The sequence below is a fragment of the Ursus arctos genome, unplaced genomic scaffold (assembly GCF_023065955.2).
Source record: "Ursus arctos isolate Adak ecotype North America unplaced genomic scaffold, UrsArc2.0 scaffold_12, whole genome shotgun sequence".
Lineage (NCBI taxonomy): Eukaryota > Metazoa > Chordata > Mammalia > Carnivora > Ursidae > Ursus > Ursus arctos.
Window position 1 is genome coordinate 2,947,549 of NW_026622786.1, and position 24,992 is coordinate 2,972,540.

Below are 24,992 nucleotides of genomic sequence, written 5' to 3' on the forward strand. Positions count from 1 at the left end.
AACAGAAAAACCAAATCCAGCAGGTATCAAACCCGTCCGTACGTCTAGGGAAAGCGCGCCAACCACACAAAGAAAAGGAGGGGGGCTACTGGGATTCAAAATCGTTTCCCCAGGACGAACACCCTCCCGGACCTATCGGAGTTAACTGCGCGCTTGCTCGTAGCCAATAGACATAGCGCTTCTGGTTCAGGTCCACCCTGAAAACTGATGGACATTTATGCGATCCAATGAAACAGTGTGATGCTGAAGAATTAACCAATACATTCGGGAGGTGGGTGGAGTGTAGGCCAGGGGGTTGGCGGTGCCGTGTCATGGAGGCTCAGTCTCAGAGCAGCCATTGAAGGGGAAGGAACTGCGGTGTGTGTGTGTGTGTGTGCGTGCGTGTGTGCGTGTGTGTGTGTGTGCGCGCTCGCGCGTGTGTGCGCGCGCGTGTGTGTGCGTGCGTGTGTGTGTGCGTGCGTGTGAGTGCGCGCGAGTGTGTGGACAAGGAGGTGGGGGCAGCCGAGTTAGAGTTCCAACTCCTTGGACTCCATTTGCTATTCTCTTCTTTCTCCCCCACACCTATCTGGAGGTGGTGGGCGATTATATTTGCTTTTCTTTTCATTCATTTCCAAATCTTTTAAAAATTAAGGGTTGGGGGTAGTGGGAAAGGCAGGAAAGGGTAAGGGAAGGGAGTAGTAGCAGAAGAGCAGGAGGAGGACATGGAGATGAAGAAGAGGATTAACCTGGAGTTAAGGAACAGAGCCCCGGAGGAGGTGAGATGACTCAGCCCCCTCCCCTTCCCCACCAGACCTGTATTCAGAGGATCGGGTTTGTGGGGGTCCGGGTGGGTGTGTGGGGAGGGATAATGAACCCCCACCTGGGGTTAGGGTTGAGGGGATACTTAATTTTAAGTGTTAAATCATTAAAATCTTCTACTTAAAATGGCGAAGGGTTTAAGTTTCTAGGGGCGTTTTTGTGTGTGCCTGGGGCTTAGCCTCTTTAGGCTCTCTTCGAGTCGGGAGCCCAGGCCTAGTGGGGGCGGGAAGCGGCGTGCTGGGGACCGCTCCGCCACTTGGTTCCCTCCTCCTCCCGGGGGCCGGCTGCGTGGGCGCGACCCCCCAGTCCCACTTGCCCCTGCCGCAGCCATCGTCGCCTGAGAAGTTAGTCCAACTTTTCTGCAATGCTGCCAACTTTTTTTCTTTTTTGGGGGGGTGCCCCCGGCCTCGAGGCCCCTGGTGTCTGACGTCGCGCCGGGCGCGGGCTGGGGTCCCCGGCAGAGTCTGAGGACCGCCCGCTGCCGGCGGCGCCCACTCCCCCGGGAAGCGGCGCGCGCTGACCGCCGCCGGGCGGAATCTGGGTCAGCGGTCGGTTCCCCCGCCGCGGGTAAGTTTTGGGAGTCGTCGCGGAGACCGGAGGTGGGGAGGGGACGCGAGGCGTAATCCTCTTCGTCCCCCCGCGGTGTAACGATATTCGGCGTGTCGTGTCGTGTCGTAGTGGCCGCAACTCCGAATTTGATCCCTGGAGAAGGTTTCATAAAACTCAACAACTGGGTCGTAGTAGTTTTGTGCTTTAAAGATGGATTCGGCGAAACTAAATGATGCGCTCTTGCTGCTGTCGCCTTAGTTAAAGAGACGGGTTTGGGAGGGGCCACGTGAGGCTGGTCGCGGTCAACTTTTCGGGGGTCGGACGGGAGGCGTTTCCGCCTCCTTTTCGAGGGCGCCTCCTCGACTTCCCCCAGCCCTCCCCGCCCGGGGCGGAGGCGCTGGGAACGCGGGCCGGGAGGCGACCCTTCTTTCTCTTGAGGAGTCCCCGCCCCGAGTGGGGTTTCCCGTGGGTCGGAGCGGCTGGTCGCGAGAGCGCGGCCGGTGGCCCGCGAGGAACCTCGCACTTCAGACCGCAGAGGAAAGCGTCAAGTCTTGTTAATTGCGGCCTCTGAAATAAGCACTAGAAGTGGAATATAAGCGATGTAGTTGTTTCAACAGGGGTGGGGGTCGTGCCTGTGCGTATCAGGGCAGAAGATGAGTAGGGTCTGTTTGGTGGGCTGTGGCGGCGTGCAGAGTGGGAACCCAAGGTCTTTATGTACTTTTTTTTTTTAGTCTCTTTCCCTGAAATTAGCAAAGGGCAGGGAGAAGGAAACAGTCGCTACTATCATCCCAGAGAGAGCTGGGAGTTTTCTATAGTTCGGGGGCTTCAGGAAAACAAACAAAATCAAAAACTGCCTCTCAGGAGCACCCATTTAGAATGCTTTTGAGTGTCTTGGGTTGGAAAAGTAGATTTGGTCCCCCTTACCCTGTTTTGTTTACCTACCCTACCCGTAGTAATTTCCTTTCCAATGTTGGCGGGGGGGGGGGGGGGGGGGTGCCAGACGTTGCCTTTTTGCAGCCTCTCCTTCCTCCCCTATGGTGTAATAACGGTCTCGTATATTTGTATCGCTCTTTACAGTTTACAGAAACACTTTTTGTGTTTGTTATTTACCTTTCTCCTTCGGACAGACTTGTAAGGTGAATTGTATTGTTCTAGAATCCAAATTAACAAAAGAAGACCCAGGGCAGTGAATTTACTTACTTAAGTGAAAGAACTGGTTTTCTGACACCAAATCTGGTGGACCTCTCTCCTCGGCTCAGCTGGACTAGGAGTCAGACGATTTAGAGTGGAAGCACAGCTCTGTCATACCAACTGTGTGACCCTAGCCAAGTCATTCTTACCCTTTGGGCGTTGGCTTCCTTACCTCTAAACAGGAGATCATATGCTTACTCTGGTCTCTAAAATAATTATGTCACAGTCATATTCAAATAGAGAAGGTGGCATTCCTTGTTTAGTTTCTAGCCCTCAAAATTCCTCAAACATATTTTTGCATTGGGAGTAGAGATCCAGGGTCTCCTGTCTCCCCCTTAGATTAAGTCCTTTTCAGTCCATACCAGCAAGTTTTGTTCTCCAACTCTGACCTAATAGGAGGATGCAGCCTACCCCCCTTCACTTCTCTCCACCATGGGGAGAAGTCCACAAAAATGCTACCAGGGTGTTACAGAGAAATAACATTTTGTCAAGGATGTACTGTTCTGGGTGACATTGTTTGGCCCTGCTATTAAGAACAAATAACCTCCGAAAGCCAGCTTTCTCAGAATGAACTTTCCAACATTTCTTCATGAAGGGTAACAAGGAATTTTTGAGTTACAGTGGCATTTATCATCTGAAGATAAGAGGGTTTAAACTTGTAACGTGAGTAAAATAGTTTCCTTTCTTTTCTCTGCTGTTTTAGGGCAGCTCACTTGAATCCTGTCCCAGTAGTCTGGGCATCCCCTCACTGCACAAATATATGCCCTGATGTTGAGAATCCTTCTCATCAGGGGCAGAAGCAAGTTTCACATGAGACCTTTTTCAAAGTTTTGTTTTTTATGCATCAGTGATTTGAGCGGTCATTGAACTTCTTGGTCTAAGTTTAAATTTAAAATGTTAACTTATAATGATGACTATAGATTCTATTTCAGTTTTTGGTGGGGGAGGAGAGAATGAAGTGGATCTGTGTAAGGGGATTGATGGTTTTAATATTCACATTTCCAGTGTGTCTTGACCCAGGTCTTTCGCTAAACAGACTGCAAAGTAAAGAATCATTCATTTTCTGTCTTACAGGTGACAGAGTTAGTCCTTGATAATTGCCTTTGTGTCAATGGGGAAATTGAAGGCCTGAATGATACTTTTAAAAAACTAGAGTTTCTGAGTATGGCTAATGTCGAACTAAGTTCACTGGCCCGGTTGCCCAGCTTAAATAAACTTCGAAAGGTAAGTTGGTAGTAAGTGTGAAATCATCATAATTTTGAAGCCAAGGGCTAATATGTCTAAGTTTTGGCCAAATGAAACAACCATTCTGCCTTTTAATTAGAAGGTTCTAAATTTCTAGAGATAAGAAAATGGCTTATGTAGGATTTTAGAATCAGCTCTAAAACAGCTTTTAGAAATTTAAACTTAGTAATGAAATTGCTTTATGACATGAATTTGGATTTAATATCTACCACATGTTTTTCTCTGAAACATAAAATCTGTTTGTAACACATCTGGAACCAAATTTGGCTTAGAAGCTTATTATAAGGGGTTCTAATATTATTGGTGATCAGAGGTGGGAATTTGGAAATTAATAGTTTGTGGCAGTCTCTTGAAGCCAGAGAGAATGACAATTGTTTTCCTTCTTCAAATTGATATATTTTAAAAATCTGGGGGTGCCTGGCTGGCTCAGTCAATGAGCATGCAACTCTTGATCTCGGGATTGTGGGTTCGAGCCCCACATGGGGTGCAGAGTTTATTTAAATAAATAAAAAAACTTAAAAAAAATCTGATTTGCTCTAAGCCTTCACCATTGTTTGTTTCTCCTCCATGTTGAATATATAGTTGGAACTTAGTGACAATATAATTTCTGGAGGTTTGGAAGTCCTGGCAGAGAAATGTCCAAATCTTACCTACCTCAATCTGAGTGGAAACAAAATCAAAGATCTCAGTACAGTAGAAGCTCTGGTGAGTGGAAAGTCTCTGGACTTGCTCCTTTTTCGTTGATTTTCTGAGATTTGCTTGTGTTTTATCTTATTGATTTATATTTCACTCTTTGAAACTTCTGAGTTTCTTACATGTTTTAATCCAGATGGTTACTGCTTTCTCTTCTCTTAGAATAAAACATTCAGATGAATTTTTAAATCTGAGAAATTTATTTTATTAACTTCAGGAGTTGAATATCTGGTTTTAAGCTTCTCAGTATTTTCTTAAATTCTGTTCTTCTTCCTTCCTTCTTGATTTTTTTTTTTTTTTTTTTAGTTAGTTTATTATTTGCTTCTTTATTTCCTGGTATGAGATGAAGTAAAACTCAGAAAATTGTTGCTCCAATTTTAAAAAAGTTTGGGAGGACGTTGAAATGGTTGATAATAAGCTTGACTGGATTTCAGCTAACCACATTATTGTTGTTGCCTATTTATGCACATATTTGGTCACAAAATATATTGAGTGGCTACTAATAGTGAGGCCCTAAGCCAGGTACTGGAGATTCAGTGGTGAACAACACAAAGTTCCTCCTCTTGTGGAGTTTACATACAGGGCTTCATTAAGAGAATTGATTTGGGGGGGGTGGCACCTGGGTGACTCAGTTGGTTGAGCTTCTGCCTTCAGCTCAGGTTATGATCCTGAGGTCCTGGGTTCGAGCCCCACATTGTGCTCCCTGCTCGGTGGGGATCCTGCTTCCCTGCTTTTTCCCTCTCCCTCTTCTCCCCCGCATCGTGCTCACTTGCTTGCTTGCTCACTCTTTCTATCAAATAAACAAAATCTTAAAAAAAAAAGAGAGTTATTGATACAATAACCCTTCATTATAAAATTTGAAAAATCCAAAAATCATTCTTTTGATTTCAAATACATGTTTTCTGGTTCATGAATTAAAAAGAAATAACATAGTATTTAAAATCTTGAAATGTAAGTTTTAACTTTTTCCTTTTCCAGCAAAATCTTAAAAATTTGAAAAGTCTTGATCTGTTTAACTGTGAGATCACAAACCTGGAAGATTACAGAGAAAGTATTTTTGAACTGCTGCAGCAAATCACATACTTAGATGGATTTGATCAGGAGGATAACGAAGCACCAGACTCTGAAGAGGAGGAGGAGGGTAATTGTTCTTAATGCTTATAAATATAGGCCCAGTCTACCTGTGCAATTTAGATGGGGCCTGGATGTTTAGGTGTTGGAAAAAAAAGATGTTAGTAAGACAAGAAAAATTACAAAACCCACAGCCCTAATCCTGTATTTCTTCTTTCAGATTTCTGATAGCTTTGGGGAATTTAATGATTATTGTACTATCAAGTTCTGTGAAATTTTCTGTACGTGTAAATTTGTTTAACCACCACCTAGTAAAAGTGGAAACTTTTAAAATAGTACCTTTTTTTAAAAAAAAAAAGGAATCATTCCTTGTAGTGTTACCCATAATAGTCAAGAAATAGAAACAATCCAAATGGCCTGTCAACTGATGGATAAACAAAATGTGATATATCCATACAACGAAATATTATTCAGTCATAAGAATGAATGAAGTACTGATACATGTTGTAGCATTGAAAACATTCTATGTAGTGAAAGAAGCCAGACACAAAAGGCCTCATTTTGTGTGACTCCATTTGTATGAAAGGTCCAGAATAGGCAAATTCATAGAAACAGAAAGCAGAGTAGTGGTTGCCAGGGCTGGGTGAGAGGAGAATGGGGAGTGACTGTTAATGACCATGGGTTTTTTTCACGGGCGGGGGGGGAGGGGGTGTGATGGAAATGTTCTAGAATTAGGTGGTGAAATTACATTATTGGATAAATGGGCGACTAACAGTTCAGATGATGGAATGGCTGTTGTTAGTAATGGGACACTGTTACTCTTGGTTGAAAATTTTTTTTACCGTAAAAAGAAATCTGATGGATAAACAATGTTAGAAAATGATAGAATGATAGAGAAGCGGGTTTTGAAGTATCTACAAGGTAAAACAAACTTTAGTGCGTATAATGTTTCAATGAAAATCTATGCGTTGGAAATATTCAGTATTTTAGAAACCATATTTTGGAGCACCTGAGTGGCTCAGTTGGTTAAGCGTCTGCCTTTGGCTCAGGTCATGATCCCGGACCCGGGACTGAGTCCCACATCGGGCTCCCTGCTCAGCAGGGAGTCTTCTTCTCCCTCTGCCCTTCCTTCTGCTTGTGCTCTCTCTTGCTTGCTCTCTCTCTCTCAAATAAATAAAATCTTAAAAAAAAAGAAATAGAAACCATATTTCTTGGAGTCCCTGGGTAGCTCAGTTGGTTAAACATCTGCCCCAGGTCATGATCCCAGGGCCCTCGGATCGAGCCCCACATTGTCGGGCTCCCTGCTCAGTCAGGAGTCTGCTTCTCCCTCTTCCTCTGCCCGTACCTCCAGCTTGTTCTCTCTCTCTCTCTCAAATAAATAAGTAAAATCATAAAAAAATAGAAACCATATTTCTCAGATAGTAAATATGGATGTTGTAAAAGGGAAATCTTTTTTTTTTTAAGATTTATTTATTTATTTTAGAGAGAGAGAGAGAGCGAGCACTGATGCACGAGCAGGGAGAGGGGCAGAGGGAGAGAGTCAAGCTGACTTCCCACTGAGTGTGAAGTCTGACTCATGACCCTGAGATCATGACCTGACTTGAAATCAAGAGTTGGATGCTTAACGGACTGAGCCCCCCAGGCGCCCCTTTAAAGGGAAATCTTAAGAAAATCACCCTGAGATACTTTCCACCTACCCATTGGCTTAAGAGTTTGAAGTGACTGGGACAAGGGCAGATAGGATCAACATACTTGCAAGAAACATTTGCTCAGCCATTTGCTCATCTTCAAATATTTTTAAAGATGGAGATGAAGATGATGAAGAGGAAGAGGAAGATGAAGCTGGTCCACCTGAAGAATATGAAGAGGAGGAGGAGGAAGAAGAGGATGACGATGAGGATGAGGATGAAGCAGGCTCAGAATTAGGAGAGGGAGAAGAGGAAGTGGGCCTCTCGTACTTAATGAAAGAAGAAATCCAGGTGAATAGGCAGTTTTTATGTGCGCTGAAAATTAATTATTTAGGCATAGGGCCAAGTACTGTAAATAGTGAGTTGTGTAGAAATCTGAAAGGTGTTCCTAACTCGGGGGTCTGAGTGTATCTGTCTGCCTGTCATTTTTCCCACTGTCCCCCAGATCGTACTGTATTCAGATGATCATAAACATCTATTGATTTTACTGCCCAGATACCTTTCACATCCATTCTGCGTGGAGCTGCAGGGCACTGTGGTGGAAACATTTTACAAAAGTTTCTGAGCCTCAGCTTCTGAATTTATAAAACTAAGATTGTATCAACCTCTTAGGCTTCTTTTAAGGATTTAACAAGGTAATGTATGTAAAGTATCTAGTCCCTGGCACATTGTAGGCACTCAGGAAAACTTTCCTTTTCCTGATTATTTCTTGCTTATGGTTTTGTAGTAGCTTTCCAAACGGTCCCTCTGAATACAGTGTCACCATTTAGGTGTTTCCTCCGTAGTAGCCTGAATGCAAATGTAATCCTATCACTAGCCTGCTGGAAACACTTTAATGTTTCCCTGTTGCCACCCAGGCATACAAGGCCCATCATTATCTAGCCCCTGCTTCCTTCTCTAGCCTCTTCTCCCTCGATACCAAATGAAATTGTCACACCGAGCTGTTTCTTGCCTTTCTGTCTGTAGACACATTGTTTACTTTTATCTGAAATGACTTTGTACCCATGCTGTCTGATGAACTTTATTTCCCTTTTTACTGAGGTAAACATAGTGTAGTTGAAGCCTGGAAAGTGCACTGATTTTCTGTACACGTCCATGGCATTTTACTTATGTGTATACTTGTGTGATTGACACTCAGATTATGCTTTGTGAACTCCTGAAAAACTCAGTTCTGGAGTTGTCTCATTATTGAAGCTTTCTCTAACTTTTTATAGATAATCACTCCTTCCTCCATTACCTTTGAATCTCGGTTAGTCTTCTGTTGCCTGTAGACACTTGCCTAAAAAATTATTTATTTGGCCACTTTCTATTAGGTGGCGAACTCCTTAAGGGGAGGGTCTCAGTATCTCGTACATTGACAGGGACATAGTAAGCTCACAGGAAGTGTCAGTTGACTAACAAATGATCTTTACCCCTGGGAATTACTGTTTCCTCCTAATGTTTTTAAATTACTGAGTTTTATTTTCATAATTCAAGTTTTTATTATTAAAAATAATATCTCTTAGACTAGAAATTATTAGTATTCTTATGTGTTCTCAGTGACTTTTACATTGGTTAGATAGATAGTATCACTGATCAATGATAATTTTTTTCTGAGACCATTTTAAATACGAAACTAATGTGGAAAAAAATAGAACTTAAACTTGTTTGGGGCCTTCGTGACTTGGCAGCTGTACAATAATAGAGAATAGCACTTTAAGCATTCATAGAGAGAATCAGCCTGTTCAGTTTACATCAGCATTCAGCTTGAATGTTTTTCCCCTAAGTTTTATTTATTTGTTATTTTTTAATTTTTAAAAGAGTTTATCTATTTGTTTGTCAGAGAGAGAGAGAGTGCACACACAAGCAGGGGGAGCAGCAGGCAGAGGGAACAGACTCCCCACTGAGCAAGGAGCCCGATGCAGGACTTGATCCCAGGACCCTGAGATCATGACCTGAACTGAAGGCAGACGCTTAACCCACTGAGCCACCCAGGCATCCCTCCCCTAAGTTTTAAGTTACTTAGTAAAATAATGGACTTATGTTATTTTGTATTTGGCTTTTTTCTTTGCAGTAATTCATTTAAGTTTAAATAGTATTAAGTAGTTTAAAAATGACTTTCGACCAACTGCAGATGTTTGTGTTTATCATTCCATTGAATATTGGGGAACATTAACTAAAAGTGATATAGTCAGAGCGCCTGGGTGGCTCAGTCGGTTAAGCGTCTGCCTTCGGCTCAAGTCATGATCCCAGGGTCCTAGGATCGAGTGCCACGTGGGGCTTCCTGCTGGGTGGGGAGTCTGCTTCTCTCTCTGTCCCTCCCCCCTGCCCATGCTCTCTCTCTCTCTCTCTCTCTCGCAAAAGTGAATAAATAAAATCTTTAAAAAAAAAAAAGATTCTCTAAAAAAAAGAAATAAATAAGGGGCGCCTGGGTAGCTTAGGCGGTTAGGCATCAGCCTTCAGCTCAGGTCATGATCCCAGGGTCCTGGATTGAGCCCCGCATCGAGCTCTCTGCTTGGTGGAAAGCCTGCTTCTCCCTCTCTCTCTTCCTGCTGCCCCACCTGCTTGTGCTCTCTCTGTCTCTCAAATAAATAAATAAAATCTTTAAAAATAAATAAATAAAATAAAAGTGACATAGTTAAGTATAGAGCAAAAATCTCTGAGATGATACCCACAATAAGTCAGTGTAATACCCAGCTAGCATGTACCAGAAGTTTTCAGACATGATCAAATGGTTTGGATCTTTACAATGTTTTTAATATTTTAAATTAGTTATGTTTTAAATTTATTTTTAGAAGGTGAGAGTCAGAAGCTTCCGAGACTGTTGAGATTTAAAAAGAAAGTAGAAGGAGATAGAAATGGGATTTGAGTAGCTGTTTTTGGTTTGAGTATTATTTTTATTTCAGTTACTCTTCAGAGGTAGGAAATTAATATGTATAAAGAAGGGTTTTATGTTTGTGTAGTTTAAAAATGGGTATGGGGGCTTTAGAAGAATTGGGAATTGTGATCCCCGTACTATACAGAGTACAGTGAGGAAACGTTCTTTCCCATTAGTTAGGAAAAGACCACAGTTTCTACTGAACAAGCCTCTGGTGAAAGCTGAGTTTTTATTGAGGGTATTATCTAATAGATGATATGAAAGACTAAAGGCTTAGCCCATAGCTGTACTTGCCGTGAGCCAGGCTGAAGGTGCAGGCTGGTGGAGTCACCGTGTCGCACACCTGAAACTAGGGTAACGTTGTGTGTCAGCTATACTTCAATTTTAAAAAAGGCTTAAAAACATGAATCAATCAGTCTAACCATATTTTGTTTAAAACAAATCCGGAGAAGAGACTTGGGCTTTTCTAAATTATCAAAGGATAAATGTGATTAGTATCTCAAATGTTTTTTAAAAAATCACAAATATTTAAACATCCTTATTTATCATTCTCCACAGATCTGAGATATTTAAAATGTGTCCCTTGTCTGTCTTTCTGTCTCTCTTTTTTCTTTCTTTCCTTTCCCTTCCACTCCCTTCCTCTTCCCTGTCCCCTCTCTCCTCTTACCTTCACTTCCTTTCTTTTCTTCTTTAGTTTAAAGCCTTAGGTTTTCCTGATTTCTGTTGTGGTTCCTTTTTATACTATTGGCTACCCCATTTATTCCTTCTCCTCCTTGTATCTTGTTGGTGTCCTGGTATAGAATGCTTTTCCATGTTTGAATTGATTGTATAAGATTGATTTCTGATATCAGCGTCGTGCAGTTGAGTTTCTTGGGATTCCAGCTATGTGCTGGGAAATCAGGTTCTGTTTAGTATTTCTAGACACAGATGGGGCTGTGGATACTGTGAAAAAGATGGGCTGTCCAAGTTTCCCCCTAACTACCCAGCAGTTCTTGACATTTGCCAATTAAAAGTATTTTTAAGGAACAGCAAACTTTTGTGGGGTTGGAGGGGAGACCCTAGATTGGTTCCATTTTTTTTTTCAAACATACGGTAGAGTTCAACTATTTGGAACATGGCAGTAAGTGTAAAAAGCCTCTGATTAACCAAAATGTAGCAACAAAAGACATTTTCTTTGTCGGAGAGTGTTCAAGCTGTTATTCTAAACCTATTTTCTCTTTTATATTCAGTTCTCTAATAAGCTTGCCAGTCTATTTTCTGAATCCATAGCAGATTAAAATTGAAGTAGTAAAATTGAAAAGAGAAGGCATGAAAACTAGGAAGAGATACAATTCAAAGTACAGGCTAGAGTCATTTTTAAAAGGAGAAAACCATTCTCCATATTTTGATAGGCTCTGAGGGAATCGGCAAATAGTAATTAGTGTTATGGTCATGATCAAATGATTGTGACTGATTCAAGAGAAAGGTTTGTTAGGTTTAGCATAAAATGATAGAAGTGCACTTTAGAGATTTATATTCCAGTTGGTTAAAGTAAAAAAAAAAAAAAAAGTTATGATGTTTCAAGGCTATGTTTACATCTGTGTTATCCAGAACAGCTCCTTCCACAAAAGTTGTAGATCAAGTTTTGTGATTTTATTGACATTGCTATTTTAATGTGTAGATTTTTAGATGTAGAAGGAATTTATGGATCTTTCTAGATGGATACTTTCCTTTTATTGATTGGAAAACTGAGGTCCAGAGAGATTAAGTGACTTATTCAATGCATATAACTATGTTGGGGCTAGGATTCAGGTAATTTCTATCTCATTCTATAAAATAGAAAACCTTTCTTTGAAATTGTCGAGTTACTCTGTCCATTATAGTAGCCGCTGGGCACATTTGGTTATTTAAGTTAAAATTAAATAAAATGAAAAATTCAGTTCCTCATTTGTACTGGTCACATTTTATTTTATTATTTTAAGATTTTATTTTTAAGTAATCTTTACACCCACTGTGGAGCTCGAACTCACAACCTTGAGATCAAGAGTCGCGTGCTCTGCCAGCTCAGCCGGCCAGGTGCCCTTGTACTGGTCACATTTTAAATGCTCAGTAGCCACATGTGGACAGCACAGATACAGAACATCCCCATTATTGCAGAAAGTTCTTTTAAATAGCGCTGGTCTAAAACATAACTTATTTTTATAAACTAGATTTAGTTGAGTTCTTAAAAAAGACCTATATAAGTTAGACAGAGGTTGTCAGAATACAGAATAACCATAGTTTTTTGCTCTTGTTGAAATGTATTACTACCAAATGGTGAAAAGTGTGTCATGGCTTTTTTTCCTCAAACTGAATATTTGGTTTTCAAGGATGAAGAAGATGATGATGACTATGTTGAAGAAGGGGAAGAGGAGGAAGAAGAGGGTGAGTTACATTAGCCATAAAAAAAATCCTAACATTAAAATTATAGTTATTATTTACATGCTTTAAAGAATGTCTTTATAATTATTACTGGCCTCTGATTTGATTTTGGTAACTGAGTGCATTGAGAGGTGTACAGTTGTTTTTTTTTTTGAGAGAGAAGGAGAGAGAGAGAGCTCGAGTGGTAGTGGGGGTTGGCAGAAGGAGAGGGAGAGAGACTCTTAAGCAGGCTCCAGGCTTAGTGTGGAGCCCGTTGCGGGGCTCGATCTCAGGACCCTGAGATCATTGAGCCAAAGGCAGATGTCTGGCTGAGCTACTGCGCCCTGTGAAACCCTTTTATTTTTTATTTTATTTTATTTTATTTTATTTTATTTTATTTTTTTAATTTTTTTTTAAAGATTTTATTTATTTATTCGACAGAGATAGAGACAGCCAGCGAGAGAGGGAACACAAGCAGGGGGAGTGGGAGAGGAAGAAGCAGGCTCATAGCGGAGGAGCCTGATGTGGGGCTCGATCCCATAACGCCGGGATCACGCCCTGAGCCGAAGGCAGACGCTTAACCGCTCTGCCACCCAGGCGCCCCTGTGAAACCCTTTTAAAGAGAAATTTTCTGGGACACCTGGCTGGCTCAGTCGGGTAAGTGTCTGCCTTCGGCTCAGGTCATGATCCCAGGGTCCTGGGATCGAGCCCCTGCATCGGACGCTGTGCTCAGTAGGGAGCCTGCTTCTCCCTCTCCCTCTGCCTGCTGCTCTGCCTACTTGTGCTCTTTCTCTCTCTCACTCCCTCTCTCTCTAATAAATAAATAATCTTTAAAAAAAGCAAAAAGAGTGATTTTCCCGGCGCATTCAATAATTTCATTAAAAAAACCACCCAGCCTATAACATTTTTTTCAAAACTGGTATGAAGAGATGAGATAACCTTGAGCTTAATTTATTATATTCTTAGGTCTTTTATTTTGAAGAGGGTGAATGAAGCCTTATCTCTAAGAGAAGAGCAGTTGAACTCCCAGATAATGTTGTTTTCAGATTTGCTCCCTATTATGCCTTTCAAAATAAATTTAAAAATTTACTAATGATTCTTTTAATGACAGACCCTTAGTTCTTGAGCCGTACTTCATGATTTGGCCACAAGGGTGCACAGCAAGCTGTCATTATTTACGGATTTCTAAGTCTATTAAAATTGTCTGTTCAGTACACTGAAATTGAAAGAAATTCAGAGAAGAAACTTAACGTATAATTTTTTATGCCATTAAGTTTTCAATAAGATAGATTCAAAACTGTAATTTAACAAATATTCATTTGTTAAAATTGAGTATTTTACAATTTTTCTTTCACTCTTCCTTCAGAAGAGGAAGGTCTTCGAGGAGAAAAAAGGAAACGAGATGCTGAAGATGATGGAGATGAAGAAGATGACTAGATCATTCTAAGTCCACAGATTCCCTAATGTTCCTGGGCGTGCAATAGAGTGATCACATCTTTGTTTCTTCGTGTACCATAGCGATCCCTACAGAAGATAACCTGTAACTTTTTATAGGAAAAGTGTGGTTTTACTATTTTTGCCTTATCATTCCAAATAAGATTTACTAGTCTGTTAATGATCATATTGTACGTAGAGAAAAAATTTTCCTTGACCCCATTGTGAAATTCCCTAGCAATTTATTTAGAATCTTCATTTTTCTCGTTCAAGCTCACTGTATTAGTTATTTTTAGCCCATAATTAAAACATGATCACTTTTACACAGGTGGTAGTTTGGTGCATTTCATTCATAAGGTTATAAAGTTATTTATAAGTTAACTGAAATCACAGTCGGCTGGAATATGAAATGAAAATAGTCTCTTGACTGAAAAGTTGGTTATATTTTTAGAGGTGACCCAGAGATCTTTAGTTTAAAGGCAATGACCTTTTTGTTTGTTTGTTTGTTTCTGTTTTTGTTTTTGGCTAAGGGTATTTGGGTGCTTCTTTGTCACATGAGTAACTTAGAAAGTAGGAGCAGAATAGCAAAGGTTCTATTCAACAATATAGTTCATGGCTTTTGTGGAGGCTTTTGAAACCTTTTAAGCCAGGTGACTAATAAGATTTTATTTTTGAAGGAAAAATGCTTACACAAAGTTCAGAGACATGCAGGTGAGCCCTTTGTTTTTCTAGCTGAAAATCGCAACATGCCAGCAGTTTTTTTTTTTTTAAGTGCGCATTCTTTATTTTCCTCCTTTATGATCACTTTCATTTCTTGTTTCACTCTCCTCCATCTCCAAAAAAAGTTGGGAAACTTCTGGCTACCCAGGAAAACCTCTATGTAGTCTTTTATGCCTCAGCCATCTTTTCAGACTGTCTCAGTTTTAAACAAGCTAAGTGAAAGAAATGGAGTATGTTGTGAGATAAGAATATTATTATCAATACAGTTTTATGCAACAGACTCTGCTTACTGTAACTCTTCCTTGGTTAACAAGATGTACAGACTGTATCAATAGGGCGAAGAAAGAAAAGCAGAGGATGCTTTCAGAAGCAGCATTGATGTTCCGCAAAAGTCAGAACACTTGCCTGTTGATAATTAATGAGACATTCAAGTCACATTTTTGGGGAAGTTAGCATCCCAAATGATTTAGATACCACACTGAAAAGTATTTCTAATTTTTCTGAGTAGAACCTTTAATTATTCTTCCTATAGTTTTAAGGTACTACCAGATACAGCATTTAATTGGAATATACTGGGCAGTTGGAAAAATATTTGAAACTAAATATTAAAATTAAGATTTGTTTTCAAGTGGAAATCCATTAAAAGTAGAAAAATATTTGGGATGGGTGTATTTCTTTGTATGGCTACTAAATATAATAATACGAGTAGACAAGTACGCCTCCCTTTTTGTAGCAGCGGAGGCTCCGTGTTCAAGGCAATTGGTTTTTAAATCTTGGCAAAATTTTCTTCTGCTTTGCTTTGAATATCTGTAAACTTTTTTAAAGGTAGCATCAGGAAATTAATTGAAGTTATACTTCTATACTGGGACACATTTAAATTACTGAGCAAAGAACTACTTTTTTAGTTTCAGATGTATGACTTGGGGTTTTGAAATAAAAATTACAAAGTTATTTGTGGGTAAACTAAAAAAGTTGCACAAGTGACTGAAATAAAACTCTTGGAATAAGTTCAGTGGGGGGATTGGAATGTCCAAAAGGCTAACACTTTACTCCTTTTTTAGCAGTTGAAATGCCCTGTTTTAGTCCCTAAGAATTCTCATTGCATAGTATATGCCAGACTATAAAATACTTATTTTTAAAATGAAATCTATATATTGACTTTCTTATCAATCATCTTATTGTGCAATCAAAATTAGAGTTCTTTGGTTTGAAAACAACATTTAGAGCCTCCAAATAACTTTTTAAGACTTTATTTAGCTTTGTGGGTGGTATTTTCATGCAAATAAGTAAGGGTGGGTTTTATATTTTGTAGAAGTTTTTGGTCCTATTTCAATGCTCTTTGTATGGCAGTATGTATATAGTGTGTTAAATTTCCTCAAACTCTCCTTTAAAAACTTTGAAGTTAATACTTTTGTGCAACTGTGTTTTGAATAAAGCCATGACAGTGTTAAAAAAATGCAGCACTCCTGATTATTCTTTTATTGTTTCTGACTGTTCCCTGTTTTTTTCCTGTGACTGCTGTAACTTAAAAGTTTTTGAAATTGAATTGCTTCAAATAAATGGAAGATTTGTTGTTAATTATTAGTTTCAGTGTATGACATTCACTTTTTGAACACCACCACTGGGGGCTTTGAAGTTCTTTTTATTTTTTTTTTATTTTTATTTTTGAAGAAAACTATGGTAATATTTTATTTCATAAAAATATCAAAATAAGGCAAAATAATATAATGTTATTTTTGCCTTATTTTGAAGTTCCTTTTAAAAACAAACAGCTTGGAAGTTCTCAAACACTTGGATGTCATAGGAGGCATTACAATGTAATAATTTAACTCATCATCTGCCTTATTTTCTTTTGTCAAAGAAGCAGAAAAAATTCTGGATTTCCTTAATTTTCCTTTCAGAGTTGCAGACTGAGCCAGTGCTTTTTAATTTTTTAAAATTTAAATTTAATTAACATATAATGTATTATTAGTTTCAGAAGCAGAGTTCAGCGATTCTTCAGTTGTATATAATACCCAGTGCTCGTTACATCACGTGCCCTCAATGTCCATCGCCCAGTTACCTCATCCTTCCCCAGCAACCTTCAGTTTGTTTCCTGTGATTAAGAGTCTCTTATGGTTTGTCTCCCTCTCTGGTTTCATCTTATTTTTTCCTCTCTTCCCTTATGATCCTCTAATCGTCTTTCTCTGATGACTTATTTCACTTAGGGTAATACCGTCTGGTTGAATCCCCGTTGTTGCAAATGAGCCAGGACTTCTTGTATTTTGGTTTGAAGTAGTAACCGTGTTACCTACAGTTGAAGTAACTTTTACCTATAGTTAACTAAAGTGATTATAAATCTGTTGTACACCGATAGGTTTTTTTTTTTTTAAGATTTTATTTATTTGACAGAGCACAAACACGTGGAATGGGAGAGGGAGAAGCAGGGTCCCCGCTGAGCAGGGAGCTGCCGCAGGGCTCCGTCCCAGGACCCTGGGATCATGACCAGAGCTGAAGGCAGATGCCTAACCAACCGAGCCGCCCAGGCGCCCCTGTACACCAATAGTTTTAAAGAATGAATCCAAAGTCTTCATTTATACCGTATAGTGTTTATCTCCAGAATCCTTAGATTAATATAACAAACAATTCTTGCATGTTCACCTTGACTGAAACCCGAACCAATATTTTTTCTGCTTTTTTTTTTTTTTTTCCAGTGAGAAGTGATTTTTAACATGTGTCATGTGTTCCGGCGCCTGGGTGGCTCAGTTGTTAAACGTCTGCCTTGGACTCAGGTCATGATCCTGGGGTTCTGGGATCGAGCCCCTTGTCGGGCTCCCTGCTCAGTGGGGAGTCTGCTTCTCCCTCTCCCTCTGCTGTTCCCCCTGCTTGTGTGCTCGTTCTCTATCTCTGTCAAATAAAAAAAAAAAATCTTTAACATGTTTCATTTGCAGACAACTCTGGAATGTATCTTACAAAGTCAAGGCACAAATATGTTAAGTAATGTTTTCGTGATTGCTTACAGTTTAATATTGAAAAGGTATTTTAATTACAGAACTCTACTCCTTGAGAGATGGAAAATATTGAAGTATATCTCAACTATAGAAATTGTATATTAAAATCAGTATTTTTGTGTGTATGTGTTTTACATCTTTAAAAAATTCAAAGCTTTTTTCCCCGTGGTTGAAGAATATGGTAGAACACTCAAAGTTTTTGGTGGTGGTAGATAATGAAGAATTCTGTGAGAGACTGTGATTCAAAATACTTAAGTGTGTTTATTCCTTCTGTATTTTAAAGAGAGGCTTTGGAACATGTGACATTCTCCCAGTTGCTGAAAATTTCCCCTCTGTTCCTAGTACTGGATGCAATGATAGTCTGCAGCTGTTGCTTAATAATAGCATTCTACTACTGCATTCCTTTTTCATGTACTAATCAGCCCAAGATGTGAAAACCTGGCTTGGGTAATTGGCCCGAGGCAGCTACTTGTGTTAGTCTGTTTATCAGCCCTAACTTGAAGAACAGGTTATACCGCAAAATGGAAATTACAAAATGGGTTGATCTCCAGGGGCATCTTTAAAAATACTATATGTACTGGTAAAATAGTTTTATTTCACACAGATCTACAGATTTTTTGGGTGATAACTGAAGCAGGGTTACCCCATAACAGCAATTCTGACTAAGAATCAGAAGCAACTATGACTTATTCAAATTTATGAATATTTACACATAACTGAAATTTTTGCTTAAGGCATCAATTTGAACCTGGTTACTTATAAAATGGACACATCTGCATTACTGGTCAATCCTGACACAGGCCATCAATAGGCACACAACACTGGCAGAAAACAAAAACAAAAACAAAACACCATTCCAGCTGTTAAGAAGTAACTGACAACACTTCCCTATTTTCTGTGATTCTCCGATTAAATATTCAGATGGCACCATCTTGCAGATGAAGGCCATGATCTGCCTCCACTTTAGTTGGATAAACTCATTCCACAGCCCCAGAATTAGCTCACGGGGGCTACTGGGCTTCTCTGCGGGGAGGCATTTTCTCCCGGCCTTCTCTTGGCACAGAGAAACCAGCCACAGTGTGCTCAGGGGAGCTCAGTATCACTTGTCTGGACAGCGGTGACTGAGGAAGGCGGCTTGGTAGAAGCTGTAAGTGTAATGGAAGGAACTGCAGTTGAAGCAACTCTCCTTAAGAACCACTGACAGCAGCACCAGGGAAAACCAGCATCTGCAAGGGAAGCAGCAATTACAATCACTCTACATCTCTGGCAGAGAAGTCAGTGCAAGTCCAGCACTTTTAGCTACGCACTCCCCCCCCCCCATTCCATGTAGGAGAATATTCTGAGTTAAGAACGAATTCATTTCTGCTGTGTTAAGGATTTGTTATTTGTGGGAAATGAGTGAAATTTTCTGACTAGGATTCCAAGTCGAGGGGGTCTTATTTTTACCAAGCTCTCTATAATAGGATATATGGAGGGCCATATCCTTTTTTTTTTAATTGTTTTGACATATTTGCCATTTTATCCTTTTACACTGTTGATTCCCCACTGCCAAGGTTCCTGGGCTGTAGCTGTAGCAGTCTGCAACCTGAAGGATTAGAACGTTAGAACTCAGCCTCAATCCATTTTGCTTCTACCCCACTCCCTTCTCACGTCAAGGACTTCAGCCTTAAGATTGAGTTTCTCTAAGGCCTTGTTTTCTTTCACACTCCTCTGGGGCTTACCAACCACATCGTTTAGGTAACCTTATCCCAGCATCACTCCTTGAGATTCTTGATAGAAGGCCTGAATAAACAGAGTGCGAGATTTTACTTAAATGTTTTTTAAAATTTGAGGGAGAGAGAGAAAGCACAAGCAGGGGGAAGAGCAAAGAGAGGGAGAAGCAGGCTCACCATTGAGCTGGGGGCCTCCGGTATAGGGCTCCATCCCAGGACCCTGAGATCCTGACCCTAAGGCAGACACTGAACCCTCTGAGCCACCCGGGCGCCCTAAATGCTTAAACTGAGATAAAGCGCTCTTCGGGGGGTACGCTGGTTATCTACCGTAGTCCTGTGGAACACCTGTCTCTTTAAGTTTTTACCTTAATTTCCCCAATCCTCAACCCCTGCGATATAAACCAGTTTTTCTTTTTTTAGAGTACTATTTTTACAACAAGACGCCCTCCAGGGATTCTGGAGTCTCCAGCAGTAGAAATCGGACTTGAACATCTTAGGGAGAGGGCAAGAGGCCTTGAAATTAGAGAGCTGACACTCTAATTATGGAGAAAAAGAAATAAAAAGCGCCAATCACTCCAGACTGTGCCCCTAATTCGATCTGCGGGACGCACGCCAAAAAGTTCCGCAAAATCGTATCCTTAGGTCCAAGAGGGGACTCCGGAAGCCAGGAGATTAAAAAGAGGTCAGGCCTCTGGTCGAACCGGGACTACCCTAACTGCTCCACAAGGGCGCTTTCCGAAATGCCTTGGATTGGGCCAGAAACGCCGCAATCCCGGTCACGTGCTCTCGCCCGCCCGCCCCTCCCTCCCCCTAGATAAGCGAGGGCCGGCGCGCGCCCGCAACTTTCAGTCAGCGAACTGCGCACGCGCGGGGCGTGGCAGTGTCGCGCCTGGAGCTCGGGCGCCAACGGTCGGCGGAAAAGCGCTCTTGGTCCTTCTTCCGCTTCCTTCTTCTTCCCGGGTCCGCCCGGCCGGCGCGGACGGAAGTTCGCTGGTCGGGTCCGTAGGACCGTCTTTTTCATTCATTCTTTTACGTTTTCCGATCCTCGCTTAACGATTTTCAGGGGCTTCTGTTTTCTTCCTAATTTAATTGGAAATTTGAATTATTCTTGGGCTCACATTCATGAATATCATCCAAATTAGCAAGTATAAGCGTTGATGTGTTCTGTACGTTTTCAAGATTTCTGAGGTGGAAATGCAACTGGAGCTCAGGACACTTTGCTGCTGCTTCTTTGTGCACGCTTAAGTTTGCACTCGAGTGACCTTGTTCCGTGAGCTTTGCTTCTTGTCTCTAGGAGCTAGCCAGCCATTTTGTGGTTTAACTCTTTTCATTTTCCCCATTTAAAGCCAAAATTGCTGGATCTGAGTCTTAAAAGTTCAGTCAAGTTGGTACCTAAGGGCGAATCAATTCTGGAAAATATTACTCATAGACAAAGCACTGGAAAATGACACTTAGACCACATGTAAAATGATAAAGAGGTTTAACATAGGATGAGGTTTTCGTTTGTTTGTTTTCTTTCTCCTAAAAGGAAAGACTCGTACCAGTGGGGAAGTTTTGTAAAGAGCAACAGCTTAGGATTCGAGTTTTTCTCTTCTTTTAGGGCAACTAAACAGTTTGTTAGTGTCTCAAACTATTAAAAAACTCATCAAATTATAGTTTTTACTGGGATTAGTAAATCACATTTCAGATAATATTTGTGTGTACACAATTTTTATAAAAGTATCAAAGGACACTGGGGCACCTGGCTGACTCAGTCCATAAAGCATGTGACTCTTGCTCTTGGGGTGGTGAATTTGAGCCCCACGTTCGTTGTAGAAAGTACTTAAAAATAGGATCTTGCAAAAAAAAATTATAGTTGCTAATTCAATAGAAACATAAATGCATCCTTTAATTTTTAAAAAATTAGTTTTAAGTAATCTCTTCACTCAAGGTGGGGCTTGAACTCACAGCTAAGATCAAGAGTCACGTGCTCTACCAACTGAGCCAGTCAGATGCCCCTATAAAGGTTTAACTCTAGTAAATCTAATGTCAACAGTTTCTCAGGTTTTTCAGTGGCTTTTATAAAACAGTCACAAAAACTGGGTTAAATGAAGATCAACTACTTCATTGAAAATAAGAGATGGGAACATACCTGGATTTTAAGAAGCCAAGATTTTCTGTTGGGTAACAGCATTTCTCAGAAAAGGATTTTCCGTTTGATGGGGTAAATATTTAGCAGGAAGGCTCCCCCCTCCTATATTGAGAGATTGTTGTTTTCAGCATTGTTTTGATGCTGTCACAATATTCAAAAGTAGTTATTAGCAGGGAAATTTGGTAGTGAATTTTTTTTTTATAACTGGTAGAACATTGAGAAACTACTTGCATTAAGAGGCCAAAGCATCACAATGATCTCATAATAAATCTTTCCTTTTTGTCTCATCTATTTTCCCTTCCACCATCATTCTATATCAGCCACGAGGTTGCTGTTGGAATTCAGGGACAATAAGAGGTCGTATAATGTAGGCCATTGCATAATGATGAAATATCAATTCTGTGGTCTGTCTCTAATGCTCTGTCCTTAATAGTAAAATACACTGTGCTGGGATAGTTGTAAAGCTATCACTCCATGTTATATATTCATTATTTTTAGTTCACATGATTGTGATTTACTTTCAGGTTTTTATGTGTTCAGTCTTCACAAGTCAGCCACAATTACCTGGTGAAGAAAAAAAAACAACCAATGGAGAAGTTATGTACATAAGCTTTTTAAGGTACGGAGGTCTATAGCTATGATAAAAGCATAATATGTGGAAGAATGTTCGTTTAACAAACTTCTTGAATTTTTTTAAATTTTATTTTTTTAAAGATTTTATTTGGAGAGAAAGAGAGCACAAGCATGGCAAGCAGCAGGCAGAGGGAGAAGCAGGCTCCTCGCTGAGCAAGGAGTCCAATGTGGGGCTCCATCCCAGGACCCTGGGATCATGACCTGAGCTGAAGGCAGACGCTCAAGCCACCGAGCCACCCAGGTGCCCCAATAAACTTTTGTTTTGAAAGACTTTATTTTTAGGTAGTCTCTACAACCAGCATGGGGCTTGAACTCACAACCCTGAGATCAAGAGTTGCATGCTCTACCCAGTGAGCCAGCCAGGTGCCTCTTAAAAAACCTTTTAATACCTTTGTTTTAGGCACTGAAGTGCAAGGAAAACAAAGGTGGTAATATACAACGCTATCCCTTGAAGAATACAGTCTAAACACAAGATTATGAGCCAAGAGAAAAATGATAGAAGGTAGGCAAATAGCGGAGCAGACAGCTTGTGCCCAGGAAGCTCAGAGGGTGCCAGAACCTTGATTTGCTCACTTCAGGGAAGATCTGATTTTGTCAATGCAGATATGAGGGATAGACTTGTGCCGTGTATGAAAGCTCAAAGAGACTGCTGTCTAAACCTGGTGTCAGTTTATTGGTTTTAGGGAGATTGTACGTTTATATTGACTGCAGTATTCTTGTTCAATGTTCCAGATCAGTGGTCATCTATAAAAATATAATACTATCCACAAATGTGAGCCACAGAAGTAATTTTAAATTTTCTTGTATCCATATTAAAAAAGTAAAAAGAAACAGGTAACAGTAATTTTAATAATATATTTCATTTAACCCAATATAGCCAACATGTTATAATTTCAACATATAATCAATATATGATTATTACTGAGATATTTCACATCACTTTTTTCATAATAAGTCTTTGAGATCTTGGGTGGCTCTTAAAGCACATCTCAGTTAGGATTAGCCACATTTCAAGTACTCCTGTGGCTACGTGGAGGTCTAGGATATTTTCTTCCCAGAAAAAGGTAACTGGGAGGCCAAGTTATAATCAGAGCACGGAATTAGAACAGAAGGTGCTAGATGGTCTTGAGGGATATTTTGTTGGTCTGGCAGGCATGCTGACCCTACCCCAGTCCACATTAGAGCATACCTTTCTCATGGTGTTAGTATTTGTTGTATTTGGCATGTCTTCCCTCAGGAGCCCAAGACTAATATGGCCAAATTCTTCCCCCGATTTTATGTAAACTGCTTTCTTCTGTTAACATACTTTGTATTCAAACAGGTTTTAAAATTTTTTTTACCTCTTTCATCAAAAAAAATTTTTTTTAAAGATGTATTTATTTATTTGAGAGAGAGAGAGAGAGAGAGAGAGCGGGGGGAGGGGCAACGGGAGAGAATCCTTAAGCAGAATCCCCACTGAGCTTGGGCTGGGCTGGCATGACTCATGAGATCACGACCCAAGCTGAAACTAAGGGTCGGACACCCAAACTACTGGGCTACCCAGATGCCCCATACCTCTTTTATATTTGATCATGTTTGAACACAGACTAGTTAATTTTTGATTTGTATATCTCTTCACCTAAGCAGTACTTTCTTTCATGGGGTTAATACCACAACTGGCTAACTTTATCCATGATGTGTTTTTAAAAAAATAAATACTTTTTTATTATAAATGTATTTTAAGAATGTAAAGTACATGGGGTGCCTGGGTGGCTTAGCCGGTTAAGCATCTGCCCTTGGCTCAGGTCATGATCTCAGGGTCCTGGAATCAGCTCCATTGTAGGGCTCCCTGCTTTGCGGGGAGTTTGCTTCTCCCTCTCCCTCTACCCCTCCCCACGCTCATGCTCTCTCTCGCAAATCTTAAAAAAAAAAAAAAAAAAAGTAAATTACATCATATTACTAAAAATTTGGAGAATAGAGGAAAGCAAAAACCACCACAGTACAATAATTGCTTATTATATTGCATATTTTTAGAGTTGGAATCATAGGCTATAAATTAATATTCTGTTTATTTTTTCCCTTAATATAATAATACATAAAAACTTTTCCCCATTATATTAGAATTTCCAATGAAATGTTTTCAAAACAAATGGAATTTCAAATAAAATAAAATTTTAATCTGTGGATATGGCATAATTTAGCCAATATTTTTTGTCTAATTGTTTATTTCTCTCTCTCTCTCTCTCTTTTTTTTGTGTGTGTGTATAAGTAAACCTCTAGTGAACAGCTTAACACTATGATTGCATAGTTTAGGATAGTTCCTTAGAATAAAATCCAAGAAGTGGAATGTCTAGGTCGAAGGGCATTAATATTTTTATGATTCTTTTTTAAAAAAGATTTTATTTATTTATTTCAGACAGAAGAGAGACCCCAAGCAGTGGGGAGGGGCAGAGGGAGAGGGAGAAGACGACGCCCCACTGAGCAGGGAGCCTGATGCAGGGTTTGATCCTAGGACCCTGGGATCACAACCCGAGCCGAAGGTAGACGCCTAAACAACTGAGCCACCCAGGCACCCCTATTTTTATGATTCTTAATTGCCAAATTATTTTCCAAAAGGACATTTAATTAGCTATCATTAATGTTGAGAATAAAAGTTTTACTTCACTTATCCTCATAATGGTTATTATCTGTCTTAAAACATTTACTTATTTAATAGGCTTATACATTAATTTATTCATTAAACATTTATTGAGTAATTATTATGCTCCAGGCAATGTCCTAAGCTCTCATAGCACAGCAGTGACTAAAAGACAAAAATTCCTGTCCTCCTAGATCCTCTTGGATGAAACAATCAACTAGATAAATAAAATACGTGCTAAGGGATAAGAATAAGGCATGAAGGAGTGTCGCTGGGGTAAGCAT

The 24,992-nt window shown here is 40.1% G+C and overlaps 1 protein-coding gene and 2 long non-coding RNA genes across 5 annotated transcripts; 2 read left to right on the forward strand and 1 right to left on the reverse strand.

Annotated features, from left to right (window-relative positions):
* The first annotated feature begins 242 nt into the window (after positions 1-242).
* On the forward strand, positions 243-16,203 carry ANP32E (acidic nuclear phosphoprotein 32 family member E). Of its 3 annotated transcripts, none has more exons than XM_026486715.4 (7): positions 243-755; positions 3,613-3,762; positions 4,366-4,488; positions 5,455-5,617; positions 7,351-7,526; positions 12,441-12,495; positions 13,838-16,203. In XM_026486715.4, the coding sequence occupies exons 1-7, from the start codon at positions 702-704 to the stop codon at positions 13,906-13,908; spliced, it is 792 nt and encodes a 263-aa protein (XP_026342500.1). In that variant the 5' UTR covers positions 243-701; the 3' UTR covers positions 13,909-16,203. The 3 variants fall into 3 exon arrangements, with proteins under 3 accessions (XP_026342500.1, XP_048076219.2, XP_048076220.2); XM_048220262.2 differs by lacking the exon at positions 243-755 and adding an exon at positions 1,271-1,365; XM_048220263.2 differs by lacking the exon at positions 243-755 and adding an exon at positions 1,402-1,509.
* A 1,492-nt stretch (positions 16,204-17,695) lies between these two features.
* LOC130543407 (uncharacterized) lies at positions 17,696-20,049 on the reverse strand. Its single transcript, XR_008958727.1, has 3 exons — positions 19,505-20,049; positions 19,337-19,397; positions 17,696-18,841 (listed from the first exon to the last, which is right to left on the reverse strand). It is a non-coding gene; the product is annotated as an uncharacterized LOC130543407 (long non-coding RNA).
* Positions 20,050-20,219: 170 nt separating this feature from the next.
* LOC113246108 (uncharacterized) lies at positions 20,220-24,758 on the forward strand. Its single transcript, XR_003312885.3, has 4 exons — positions 20,220-20,325; positions 21,983-22,077; positions 22,173-22,332; positions 24,487-24,758. It is a non-coding gene; the product is annotated as an uncharacterized LOC113246108 (long non-coding RNA).
* Positions 24,759-24,992: the final 234 nt, after the last annotated feature.

Coding starts and splice junctions, on each gene's coding strand:
- ANP32E (XM_026486715.4), top strand. CDS start 702: ATGGAGATGAAGAAGAGGATTAACCTGGAGTTAAGGAACAGAGCCCCG. Junction 5,618..7,350: donor CTCTGAAGAGGAGGAGGAGG/GTAATTGTTCTT, acceptor ATATTTTTAAAG/ATGGAGATGAAGATGATGAA. Junction 12,496..13,837: donor GGAAGAGGAGGAAGAAGAGG/GTGAGTTACATT, acceptor CTCTTCCTTCAG/AAGAGGAAGGTCTTCGAGGA.